Source organism: Limulus polyphemus, unplaced genomic scaffold, assembly GCF_000517525.1.
Source record: "Limulus polyphemus unplaced genomic scaffold, Limulus_polyphemus-2.1.2 Scaffold4121, whole genome shotgun sequence".
Taxonomy (NCBI): domain Eukaryota; kingdom Metazoa; phylum Arthropoda; class Merostomata; order Xiphosura; family Limulidae; genus Limulus; species Limulus polyphemus.
In genome coordinates this window covers 13345-25403 of record NW_013669731.1, presented here as the reverse complement: position 1 = coordinate 25403, position 12059 = coordinate 13345, and the positions used below count along the sequence as shown (strand labels likewise).

At 37.8% G+C, this 12059-nt stretch overlaps 1 protein-coding gene across 5 annotated transcripts in view; it reads left to right on the top strand.

Annotated features, from left to right (window-relative positions):
* The window catches only part of LOC106470622 (peroxisomal N(1)-acetyl-spermine/spermidine oxidase-like), a 75000-nt gene that overhangs the window by 54954 nt on the left and 7987 nt on the right, over positions 1-12059 (top strand). For 4 of the 5 annotated variants that reach the window (XR_002613081.1, XR_002613082.1, XM_022399243.1 and 1 more), the window contains exon 4: positions 11261-11488. Coding sequence is in view for 3 of the 5 variants with exons in the window: in XM_022399243.1 (XP_022254951.1) it covers positions 11261-11461 (201 nt within the window). In the remaining 2 variants the exon portion in view is untranslated. Of the gene's footprint in view, positions 1-1075; positions 1126-11260; positions 11489-12059 lie in introns of those variants that run through there. The other variant, XM_022399244.1, reaches the window with a different exon arrangement.

The following is a 12059-nucleotide window of genomic DNA, read 5'->3' as shown; positions in this document are numbered from 1 at the left end:
CTGCAGTGTAATGTTCTGTTGTTGAGTTTGTTAGTATCAATTTTGTTCATGAGTTGAGTTTTGTTGTGGTGAATGTTGGAGAGTTTTTCTGAGTCATGCAACAATATCTGGTCATGTGACCTCTTTGTTCTATACTGTATATATATATATATATATATCTGTGTCAGTGTAAACTACTTGTACCTGATGATGACAAAACCTTGTTGAAACGTTGCACATTTGCTGTTATGTTAAACTTATATTTAAGTTTTTCTTCATTACCCATTCAAGCCATCTCCAAACAGAATGGATGTACTTCTCATATTGGAAATAGGGCTGGGGTGTTACCTGGTAATGTAGTAAAGGACACCCCACTGTGTTATGGACTGAGCCATTTCTGGTGGATGGGTCTAGCTGGATGGACCTTGTGTTTGCTTTAGAACACAGGTTTGTGATGCTACTCCCTTCACCTGATTTTTGTGGTGAGTATTTCACATAATTATTTCTCCAATATGGAGCAGCCCCACTTGTAGCTATAGCCACACTACACACTTATGCTCAGCTGTCAGCATGTGAGATGAGATAATAGATGGTTGAGCAATCTGCCATTTTGATCACTTAAGCAACATGTTAGCACCCAGAAAAAGATTCTCCTGACAACGTTGTTTTACGTTAACATCTCTATTAGGTGATAAATATTTCTTGCTTGAGATGGATACAATCTCCCAACAAGTGCTGCCCCACTGGGCTACCCTCCCACAACTCATAAATGTCACACTTGTTTTCTAAAACAATTCATATATTTTAATTTCTCTGCACTGGCCCTTTCCACCATTTTCAATGTTGAATTTTTTATATTGGTGGTGGAAAGAGAGAGGAGAATATTGTTTCTTATGTTAACACCTTCCTTACCTAAAAATGTATTTTCAGATAGATACCACTCTGCACAACCTCCCACCCTTTCTCGCCACTTCTGGTGCTGTTAGTGTTCCTTGCCAAGAATGAGCTAGTGTGCACATGCTACTGCTATGGCTCCATATTTGTACATTTGTCCAATTGTTTCCACACCCACTTTTGCTTCTGATCTCTCTTCCAGATGAGAATCGGATAATCCCACCTTTGGCCTTCCATGCTGGGATTACACAGGTATGTCTTTTTTTTTTTCATTTTTCATGAATCTTGGTGTACCTTGTTGCATGAGATCCAATCACTTCAGTCTCTTCTAGCTTAGAGATCACATTTTCTCTCACTTTTCACTTACATGTCTTTGTTTTTTATTCAATCACCTTCTTTCCTATCCGTCCATGCCTCACTTTTTTTGGAAACTTTATATTACATCTATTAGCTATACTGAGGAAACTTGCACATAACTGTTTTCCACCTTGGTCTAGATTTTTCTATTCTGTTTCATCCTTATTAACTTTGTTTTGTTTTTTTGTTTCTGAGATGTACTTTGCTTCACATTCTGGCATTCACCTCCCTCAATCTTCTCTCAGGGACCACTGTATTGCATTCTTGGTTTGTGATGAAGTTTTTGGAAGTGTTTCTTATACATTGGAATACTGAACTGATGCAGCTTTTTAGAAATCGTGTCTGCTCTCTTTAGTTTAAGTTTTTCTTAGGACCAGGAGCTCCACCATGTTCCTTAACATCTACAGCCTTGTGAATTCCTCTTGTCCATAACTGATATCCCCCTCTCTCAACAATGACAGTCACAAACCTTGGAGACTACTTGATTCTGTAGCTACTTCTCACATCTGGTCTGATGGGAAGTAAGCTCTTCTACTTTGAGCACCTGTGAGCCCCCTTTTTCTCAGACTACTGAGTTATTCAGGTTCTTTCTCAGGGTCTGGAAGTTGGTAAATGTTCTTAGATCTATCACTTGAACCAACTTTAGTCATTCCTTGGTTCAAGATGGACAGTTTTCTCACTCTCTTAGAATGTTGATGACTGGTATTAATGTATCAGATGCTTTCTACGCATCCCAGTTTATCCATTTACCTTTTGCTTTGTTTGTTTATCCATGACAGTTAAATATTCTATTCACAACCCCTCCCTTAGTGTTGGCTACAACCCTGCATGCTTTCAATTTGGTCTAGTGGGCTTTTGCTCAAAGTTTAATTGGTCTCTGTTTGTCCTATCCAAAGTGGCATTCACTGTTGCAACCTCTCTTCTCCTTTGAGAATTCTCTCATTTGGGATGGTTGATTTAGCTCTCGAGTTCAATCTTTAACGCCACCCTGTATCTCATACAAAAGGGCCTCAGCCTTCTCCTTTATGTCTTTTATACAAGGAGTTTCTGATGACAAGGCTCTCATATCCCCTTATTTACCTGCTCAAGAGGAGTTGTATCTTTTCTGGGGACTCTCTCTTCTCTTGAGTCCTCTGTTCTTTTTGGAAATGCCTATGCACATTTTCTTCAGAGAACTCTGGTTGATCAATACTGTATATCCAGAGATTCACTGACTGCTTTTGTGCCTTTCCCACATTCATTTCATCTTTTGTATCGTGATGGCTCATGCAATCCCACATAATCTGTGGCATCTCTTTTACCCCACCTTGCTTGGGTTTACATCTGTTAAAAGCCTCCAAGTGGCTCAGTGATAAGTTAGAGGGCTTATAATGTTTAAATATTCAGGTTTTCTTACCAATTTTGGGCACAGCACAGGTGATTCTTTGTGTAGAGTTGTGCTTGACAATAATGTAATCTACAAACAAAACCTATCAACTGATGCCTCTTTTCTCTGGGGAATGTGATTTAGGATGCCTGTTTCATTTCTGGAGTCTGGTCTCCAGAGGAGCAGTATCTCTATATCAACTTTTTCTATATCTTGGCTACTCATTGAGCTTGCCATCATTCATCTTCTGACTCATCTGTCTGGTCTTTTTATCATGATCCATTTTGGCAACTCCACTATCATTTTCTTCCATCAACCAATAAGAAAATATTTGCTTTTGTGACCTCTGTTTCCTTGCTCTAAAACTACCTTTCTGGACCAGGACTAATAAGTTTGATTGTCACAGGAGCTTTTACTGTGGTGGTTTAACTAAATTGCCTAGACCAGGTCCCTCTACTTGCCCCATTCAACATGGTATCCTGTGGGATTTTCAGTGGATTTGTTCCCACTTTGGAAGTTCTTTCATTAGTAACTTTATGGCTCTCTACAACTCTTAGCCTTCATTCTCTTCATCTCCAGTCTCAGACTCTACAGCTCTGACACTGGATACTCTGAGTCTGGATTAGTCGAGTCTTTTTCTGTCTTGTCATCCTCTTTAACATCTTATTTTTACAATCACCAGTTACATGATGATTTTGTACACATCTTTTTATCTCTTCTTTGAACATTCTGTGGTTCTTAAGGATCTTTTCCAAGCCTTTTACGTCAGTTTTCTTCTTATCTGGTTCATCTTCCAGACTAGAATCTCTGTTTCGTTTTCCAGGCTTTTACGCATCTCCCGTTCAAACTACCGACCACCTGTTCCCTGTTCCATCTTTCTTTAAAGACATATTTTGTTTTTCTACTTTCCATTTATGGAAGTCATTTTTACTTTATATGCCTCTTAAATCCTTAAATTACATGGAGTACTTCTTTCCCAACATTTGGGCTGCCTTGGAGGGTGAGCACATGTTTTATTCAATCACCTTCCCTCCCATTTCTTCTTTATACAATACTTTTGAACCCATTGTCTTCTTTGCCATGCTTGAATAATTCAGTGTTATCTAGCTCATACTAAGTACTACACTATGTGGCAGTCACCATTAGTTTTTCTTGCCATAGGAATTCTCTTCTTCCGGTGACTTCTTCATTTCCACCTTGACCAGTTAAGCTCAACAACATACATGGTTTCTTTCATTTTTCCAAGGGAGAGGATGCCTTTAAATTTTTCCATATCCCCTCCTATTCCATTAATGATCTCACAACCTCTTACCTTGTGCTTTGGACGTCCCCTGTATGAGGTCTTGCAAGTGGAGAAGTAATGATTGTTGACACATTTTTTTCATTGTCAGAAAATGTTAACTTTTGTGTATGGAGGGTGTATTGCTCTTCAGTTGGTGAAGAGCTGTAGTCTAATGATGATTATATTATAGGTTGGTGCAGTCCATGTTAGTAATACATGTAGGTGTGGGAGTTTTGTTCAAAGCTTGTGGCATGCACAAACATATCGGCAGAAGTGGTGCAAGGTAATAGCTGTTTGATCTGTGAGAAGGTTTGTATCTATCTGGATACTAAATAGCAATGAGACTATGAATGCTATAACAGGATCTTTTATTCTCAACATTTCATCCTACAAGAAATCATCAGCAAAGGAATGGAAAAACAACAAAGGAAAGCAATAGAGGCTGTTTACATCTTACTAGAGAAGAACTTAAACACTACAGCAGGAGTCTACAAGTGGATGGAAGCCTGGTGAAATGAGAGCAGAACACTGTTTTCAAATTTGATGACGAGGAATCCACTTTGAGATTAATAATGGTTGGAGATGGCTTGAATGGGTAATGAAGAAAAACTTATATTAAAGTTTTTCTTCATTACCCATTCAAGCCGTCTCCAACCATTATTAGAACACTGTTTTGTCAGGTAGTGGTCAACAGATGGTGATAGCGAAACAGTCAAGGTGCAGTAAGGCAAAGTGACCAGGAACTTAATCTGAGAAAATTTGTATGAATACCCTTGTAAAGCACCACAATGTCATAATTTCATGAAGAAGACTTGTAGTCGTAATGTTGAGAATAAAACATCCTGTCATAGCATTCATAGTCTCATTCCTGTCTTAGTATCCATTTGTCAACATGAATAATAGTTAGTATGATATGCATTAGTTAGTTATCTGATATGCATTTTCAGGAAAGATGTTAATGTTGTTCAACATTTATTTATTTGTGTTTGTTATGCATAAGAAGGGTGTACTTTTGTATGTTAGGTGTAATGATAAGAAGTACTGTGCATTTTAATTTAACTGTGGGTACGGTTGTTTATTATATACATCTTTAAGATTACATGTAAATCTTTGTTACACATAAAACTAAATCGTGCCAGTTTCTAGTTCTGTGTGCTGTGTGAAAGCATGCTCTCTTGTGTAATATGCATTACAAAGGTGTAATGCTGCTTACATTACAAGGATCTACTATTGTACTATTTTTCTATCACAATGGTGCACTCCTAAGTGGCATATATAAGAAAAGCATGCTACTGTGTTGTATGTATAACAAAGATGTATTGCTATATGGTATGCATATAAAGTATGTGCTCCTGTGTGATATTTATGACTGTTGTGTATTGATTGTGATATGTGTGACATGTAACCCTTTTGTTATATTTGTGACAATTATATATTTCTGAGCTGTGTGTATGATAACGGTGTATTGTTACTTAATATGTGTAACAAGAAGATTCCGATACGATACGTATCTCCTCTCACATATAAAGCTTCTCTCGATCTTGGACTACCTTCTCATGCATTACTAATCTTAATTCTCCTCTAACGCACTAGCCTTTTTATACCCCTCATTTCCCATTGCTCATTTAACATAGAAGCATGACACACACACACACTCCCTGAGCAGCTGGTTCCCTCTGTGTACCTCACTTTCTCGATTTGCACGCTATTAGTCTGACATGTTTCTCACTTATTCTTGATTTCTCATGTGGAAATCTATTACTTTGTCTCCAAATTTATAATTATTTTCCTTGGTTTATTTTTCAGTTTGTTTGCTTACAGTTTAGAGTTTATTCAGTTTTTTTTTGGCGAATTATGAACTCACAATTTACTGTTTCTTCTATGTCAACTCCTGCTTTGTGTGTAAACATGTTTCATCCTCTTACTTGAGCCACAGGATCAGTGCTATTGGCTGTGGAGGTTCTGGCTTTGGTTCGGTGGGAGTTAGTTTTCTACATGGGGTCTGGTTCATTGTGTTTTCCACATAAGGTGACACGAGCTGATGATGAGGGGTATGAGGAGGAAGAATTTTGTCCAAGGTTTTCTAGTTCTTCATTTGCTGTGCCATCTTTTTAGGTAACAGTGGAGGATGTTTGACCTTCAGCACCATTCCAACAGTTGATTACTCAGGTTTGTGGTATTTTGCAACTTTCTCCTGTGTCTAATGAATTTTCCCCTTCCATATTAAATGAGCTCCCTTCTTCAAGTTACTTGGTTATTTCCCATCCCCAGATATATAGGTACATGTTCAAAGATTTTTTGTCTGATATTCTTTTGGGTTTTGATATGCCTTGTTTCTGAGCAACATGCTTTGGCCTTTTGTCATTCTCCCAGTCCTTTTAGGCATGACTAGGGCACTCAACTTGTAATCTGAGGGTCATGGGTTCAAATTCCTGTCCCACCAATCATGTTCGCCCTTTCAGCTGTGGGAACATTATAATGTAACGGTCAATCCCAATATTCATTGGTAAAAGAGTAACCCAAAAGTTGGTGGTGGGTGGTGATGACTAGCTGCCTTCCCTCAAGTCTTTCACTGCTAAATGAGAGATGGCTAGCGCAGTTAACCCTTGTGTAGTTTGCCTCTATGCCTTCCCACTGATTCGTATGTTACCCAGAGTACTAGCTATGATTTGTTCAACTTCTTGTCATGTTCTGTTGGTAGCACTGGATTGGCCGGCTCAACCTTGGTTTCTGCTTCTGTGGTACATTCAAGAATGCTCACTTTTTTGACTTATTTTTTTTACCATCTCTGTTGAAACAACTGTGATCCAACATCATACACCCAAACATCCTAAAGCTCAAGCTTCATGCATGGGATTATGTGGTCCTTTACATAGCATTGGGGTTTAACTTCTAAGGTTGCCATATATCTGTCTTAGTCTCTGTGTAGTCCCATGATGGACATTTATCAATGGAAATAGTACACATATTGACAATGGTGTATTGCAAGGAGGTTGAACCCACTTTATCCAGAAGTGCCAATGATAGCTCTTTTTTGTTTACCTTGCTCTTTGACAAGAGATTCGCACCTTCCACATTCACCTTATATAAGTCAGCCTTATCATCTACCTTTAGAAACTCAAAGAGACGAAAATTATTTGAGTTCTCAGTGCTCTCTGGCCTCCTCAAGTCATTTCAGGTCATTCATCCAAAACGACCATTGCAGGTACCTAACTCGGATATAGGGTTGGTAATACATGCTCTTTCTCGACATCCATTTGATTCCTTAGCCTCATGTACCATGTATCACCTTTCCAGTGAGCTTTATTTTTTGTTGCTGCTGGTCTTTGGATGTCTCTGGTCAGAGTTCTTTGCACTGCATGTACCAGGATGCTTTATTATTCTTTCTACATCCACCTATACCCAGACAGGTCCTTCTTATGTCTGACACTGCAGCCAGGGAAGGGGATAAATCCTTTTTACCAATTCATCTGACTGCTATTTCTCACCTCTGTGACATCGAATCCCAATTGTTTGTTATGTCCAATGAGGGCCTTGAATTGTTAGGTTTCCCATACTAATGCCTTTAGATGTGCTAGGGAACAACTTTTTTTATTCAGTTTCCTGGAATTTACTTTAATGAGGTGGGTACAAAAATTGATCCATATCGCTTATTCCGGGCTCTCTTTGGAGGCAAGGAGACTTCTGCAAGTCACATCTAACCATATTTGTCAAATTTCTATGTCCTTTGCAGCCTGGTTGAATTGCCCGCTAGAGGTCTTTTATCTCTCATTATTTGCATGATCTGGCATCTTCTTCTGAGGGTTTTCAGCTACACCATATAGCTACTTTAACCATATCCACTAGTTTATAATGAGGGGTGAGTATCTTCATTGTTGATATTGTCTCTTCTTTACTTTCCATGGTCTTTTACCTCATTTTCCCAGAATCCCACTCTGTTGTGAGTGTTGTACAGGCAGGTGTGCTTTTATCAAATGAAATTCCCACTAGCAACCATTAACACAATATACTCTATCTAGGTTTCAACAGGATCTGTAGAAATGAGGTGTCCCATTAGACCTAGAAGTAGACTGGGTGGTATTACTGTACTATGCTGGACAGCCACTCATGGATTATCATGAGAAAAGCATAAGGGGATCCTACTCGTCCCTGCAAATCATTGGATTGAATAAACTGGGATCAGTTTGCTTTTACAAATTTAGGGAACTTGATTCACCTATTGCACTGTTTCCAGAGCCCTGTTCCTCAGGATTCCCCAATGTGCATTAGCCTCCCAGATTCTACTAGTGGAGCTAGGGAGTCCTTACCACACCCAGTTTCTAGTCACTGGGGTGGTGGACACAGGTTATTCCTCCAAAGAGTTTGAGCTAACTTCCTCCACTCTTAGAGAAGAGGGCGAAGTTGGGGACCCTCCTACCTGGGACCCTGGATGTTTTTTTTTTCCCTGATGTTGGTAGGAGAGGCACCAGCCTATGTGGAAGCCTACTCATATTACTTGTTCAGATTTGATGCTTGGCTGTTTGGTTGGGATGAGCATGGCCCTTCTTTTTCATCAGTATTGGTTCAGTACATTTTTCATGGAAGAGGGTCCATTGTTATTCGTAATTTCGAATGCGGGGTGGTCCCATCCTGGGTCCTTGGTTGAGTACAGTTTGTTCCATGTTCTCCCCATAATTCCAAAGACGTGTGGAATTTCCCTTGCCTATACAATTAGGGAGGAGGATGAGTGTACATAATTTCAGACCAAATTAGTTCTGTTTCCTCAGGTTGAGTATAGCATACAGGATCCCATCATTTTGAGTTTAGAATGTTGCCTTTTGGACTTCTTCAGGTTGAGGAGAGGGTTTGTCCACTTAAGTGTTGCTTACCTTCTCATTGTGATTCTGGTGGCTCAGAAAACACATCACTCTATAGCTACAGGTTGGGATCCATTCACATACACATATATATATATATATATATGCCCTAGCCACCAACGTGAGATTTTGGGGCCATGGTTCTATAATTCCAACCCCAAGCACTGAGGCCTCAGCTACCAGTGGGGCCAGGACAATAGTGATAACAGATCATCTCATAGTTCTCCCGTAGCACAGTATTTAGATTATGGGTGAAGAGCATACCTATTCTGGATGTGGTGAGGTTCCCCCAATAGAGTGCTAATGCTTATGATCTATGCAGATGCATTCTGTATGGATAATGCCCTCAATGGCCCCTCCACCTTATCAACATAGGATTCTAGCTGTAGTGTGAGAGGAGATATGTATGGTTTGGAAGTTAACATTTTCTTAAATCAAAAATGTATTTCCAATAATATAACCTCCGCCCTTCTTGCCCACTAAGAGTCAGTGTTAGAGCCTGCAGACCTCGGTCACTCTCGAAAAAGTGATAATATTATCTGAATGAAGAGCTTGTATACACTACCAATCTTCTCTTCCCTGACTACTCCTTCCTCCCCAGAACTGCTCAACAAGAGGGTAATTTGATGTTTTCTTCATTCAGCCTCCTTCCCTTTCATCATTATATGATTAGTTTGCACCATATTGACTCTTTCATTGTGTATAGACTGTTCATTGTTATCTCTCTTCTACTGCCTCTTTTCAGGGCAATTGATAATGTCTTTTCTTTCCATGGAATTCCTCTTCCTCTTGTAACTTATCTCCTTTCACTTTGACTGTTTGGATGATGTTACTTTCCTTATTTTTCATGTCTCCTCCCATCAAGTATGTTATCTTAAGTTTTTGATGCCTCCTGCCATTGATATCTCCTTTATTTGATCTGTTAGGCAGAGATGTGGACAAACCCCAATACTTTAGATTAAGTACATCAGTTAATTAGTTACGTTCAAATTAATTACACCAAATTTTGGTTTCATCTAGTATATTATGAATTATGAATGTTTTTGTTGTATATTCTGTGTTTAAAAAGGTGTACTGTGTGGTGTGTATACAAAGTATATTCACATGTAGCATGTGTAATGTGTTTAACTTCTGTGTGGCATCTGTAAGATGGATGCATTCCCATACATTTAGTTTTATTTTTGTAATTTTGTTCTATTACCTCAATCTATCTGTTGTAAACAATACATCACAAATATGTATGAATTGGCACTGTCTTTGATGTATCACAGGTCAGGTCCTTGATGATGGGATAGATATATATCTTGAACAATCTGAATGCTAAGTATGTTATTAATTGTAGTCATTGTGTCCTGTTCTTCATTAAAATACATATGACATGTAATAATTGATAGCTAGTGTATATTTCTGTGTGTATAATGGTGTGTACTCCCTTATGTTATGTGTAAAAAATTTGTACTTTTGTAATTTGTATGTCATGTTTGTTTAATTACTGTTTGATATGTAAGAAAACATGTACTGTCATATGTTATGTGCAACAGAGGTGTACTTCTATGTGGTGTGTAATAAGGGTGTTCCATTGTGTTATGTATAACGGTAATGGAATCATGAGTGGCACTTGCAAGGTTATACTCATACATTTTGTGTAACATGGGGAGTACTCTTGTTTTATGTGTAAAAATGATGAACATCTCTGTATTATATATAACAATAGTGCATTACTATGTGTTAATTTTACTAAGAATATTACTGTTAATTATACATCATTAGGATATACTTCTGTATTTCTTGTGTAGTAAAGGTGCACTACTGTGTATGTAACAAATGTATAACCCCAATGTGATATGTGTGACAATGTTGTTCTTTTGTGTGTTATATATATAACAGTGATGTATGGTATGTATAAAGAGGGTTTCTGTTTTGTATTATGTTTACTTCTGTGTCGTATGGTTTATGTTGTTGGGTATTGTGCAGAGCAAAGGTGAATTCCTGTGCATTATATGTAACAAAGATGTATCCTCCTCATGTTAAATTTGTAATACTTTTCTTCATTACCCATTCAAGTCGTCCTCAAACTTTATTGTCTCAAAGTGGTTTTATCAAAACAGGTATGCTTCTTTGTGTTATGTGCAACAAAGTTGTATTCTTGTGTATGGAACTAGTATCTACCCCTGTGTGTTATGGGTAACTTTTGCCATTGTGTACTTCTGTATATGAATGTTCATGTGGTACACTTTTCAAAAATCTGTTCTTATGAATAACAAGGCTGTGGTTGTGGTCTTTACATGTTGAATATAAGTGTGAACTGGTTTGTCATTCAGTTAACAGGAATGTGTATTTCCATGTGTTATGTATAACAAGGGGCACACTGATATGTTGTATATTTAATGAAAGGGATCTTTTCTGTGTTGCATACAAAAAGTATGTATCTATGTGTTTTATTTGCTTTAAATACTCATTATGTATGATCTATACATAGATATATTTTGTAATTGTTACAAGTGTGTGTGCACTTATTTCTCTTAGCCTGCTCTATTATTTGCTGGAGAAGCCACTCATCCGAGTTTTTACTCAACTGTGCATGGAGCCTACTTGTCGGGTCGTCAAGCTGCAGAGTACCTGGTTGAGACGAAGCAAACCAATTCTCTTCCAGCATGGTCAATAGATCGACCCAGATGTAGTGTAGGAGACCTGTCATCTTGGTTGAAAGGAATTGATTTAACTTAACTTCCTGTAAAAACCTTAATGTAAAAAGTAAATACTGAGTATACATTTTTTATAATCTGTTAGCAAATTTACCAGATGTTTTTAAATCTGAAAACTACCAGCAGTTCATGTCTTAAGTATAAGTATTTTTCAAAAGAAAGTTTTAGGAAACTTTGCTTGGAGATAGGTTTGTCACCTATATAAATCATATACTTTTTTTTAAATTTATATTTGTTGCATATTCTGAGTAGACTTGCCATATAATGGTTGAAGACGGCTTGAATGGGTAATGAAGAAAAACTTTTAATATAAGTTTAACATAACAGCAAATGTATAATGTTTTGACAAGGTTTTGTCATCATCAGGTACAAGTAATTTATACTGACACAGATATATATATATATATACAGTATTAGAAAAAATAGGTCACATGACTGGATACTGTTGCAAAACTTAAAAGAGGTATCTTGGCACCCCGGGGTGTTGGTTCAGAGTAGGGTTGTTTTGTTCTATTAAGATGGATTCCTTGATTTTTGTTTGTTTATGTTGGGTTCTTTGTTTAAAATGACTGTGTTTTTAATAGATATACTATGGTTTTTCAGTTGCAATAGTGAAAAAC